This window comes from Saccoglossus kowalevskii, chromosome 9 (assembly GCF_978046115.1).
Source record: "Saccoglossus kowalevskii chromosome 9, keSacKowa6.1, whole genome shotgun sequence".
In the NCBI taxonomy this organism is placed as follows: domain Eukaryota; kingdom Metazoa; phylum Hemichordata; class Enteropneusta; family Harrimaniidae; genus Saccoglossus; species Saccoglossus kowalevskii.
In genome coordinates this window covers 12,682,837-12,684,375 of record NC_140649.1, presented here as the reverse complement: position 1 = coordinate 12,684,375, position 1,539 = coordinate 12,682,837, and the positions used below count along the sequence as shown (strand labels likewise).

The 1,539-nt window shown below is 36.9% G+C and overlaps 1 protein-coding gene across 1 annotated transcript; it reads right to left on the bottom strand.

The window, feature by feature from the left end:
* Positions 1-614: 614 nt before the first annotated feature.
* Positions 615-1,292, bottom strand: LOC102804993 (uncharacterized). Its single transcript, XM_006812705.3, has one exon. It carries the CDS (start codon positions 1,290-1,292, stop codon positions 615-617), a length of 678 nt encoding a protein of 225 aa, XP_006812768.1.
* Between the last annotated feature and the right edge of the window lie 247 nt (positions 1,293-1,539).

Genomic DNA, 1,539 nt, shown 5'->3' with positions numbered 1-1,539 from the left:
TACTCTTGTCAACACCCCAATACACAGTGAACTGATAAAATTTATCACCTCTTAATAATAAATGTACTTTACGTATTAATTCTATCAACTCATACTCATTTTGTTCAAATAACGCAGAATGTTGAGGAATGTGAAAATAGTTCGAGGAAGAACAGTTTGCGAGCATTGGTTTGAAGCTTTGAGTAATTTCAAATTTTAACGCCACCCTAAACCACATGAACTCAGTAGGGATTACTAGTACTACACATTTTAGGTTAATATGTTATTAAATTACTTTTGACACATTTGACAATATTAAACTACTCGGCCAGTCGTCGTTCAAAAAAAACAAAACAGTTTTGCCTTACTTTGAATGAAAAGGAATGGACGGGATTGTATATGAAAGAATTCTGTCCATGTTGTTGTTTTGATTGCTGTTGCCAATACATTTTTTTGGTTGCTAATAATGAAAATTTTCATCAGCTTATCGTCCAATCAGTGCCAACCTTGCATATTGTATAAATTTACTTTATCATTTTATCATTAGCTGATTTCTTTTATTTGTTTAACTCGGTGATAAGTGTATAAACCATACAATTGCGAATATACTTTACATGACTTATTAACGACTGTTCTCAATACTTTTTTACAAATAGTTTGGCTGCTGGGCACACTGTGATTTTAGCGAATGGTCTTTCTCCTTTGGTTGTATAGTCTTTATATACAATTTCACCAATACACTCATAACCTAATCTTGAATACAACTTTTGACTTAATGGCCCTGTACATGCTACCACAATAAACTTCACCCCCTTTCCCCTGCCCAATTCACCACGCATGCGTGCCAATTTGGTGCCAATACCCATGCCTCCATAGTCTTTGTGTACCCCTATCTTGCTACTACTTAATACCATGCAGTCACGGTTGTTAGTGAAATCAGGATATTTGTAGAAAACCTTTTCCAATTCTTCCAGAAAAGGAATGATAATTGATAGAAAGGAAGTTGATTCTGGCGTGACCATTGGGTGATCTGTGTGCCCGTCTTCAATTTTGTTGCCATGGCAAAGAATTCCAGTTGCGGCACCAACTACCTCTCCAGTGGCGTTATCAATAGCAACCATAGACACACCCTCTTTTACACAGTGTGTGCATAGACTGATATTCGATGATAGTTCAGCTTCGTATGGCTGGGACACTACTTGAAACAATGGTTCACCATGAAGAAATGCAGCCGTCAGTATGTGTGCAGCTTCATTGATGTGACATTCCTTCATCACTTCATATCTGATATCAGAGTTACGCTTGGAATCCATCTCGGCCAAAACCTGCATAAAACCAAAAGAATTAGCCAAATAGGTCAACTCAGGAACCAATCAGCGACAGCCATACAGTTACATAACGATTTCGGTTTCAAATACTCTGGGAAAGTGTTCTATTATCCTCGTGTAATATGTATGCAGAGGATTTTCTACACAAAAAAGACGAATTCGGCCGTTTTTTTTAGTGGTATTTGTTTTTCGACCTGTCTCTTTATTTACTAGTAGTTTCAAACCGTTTTCA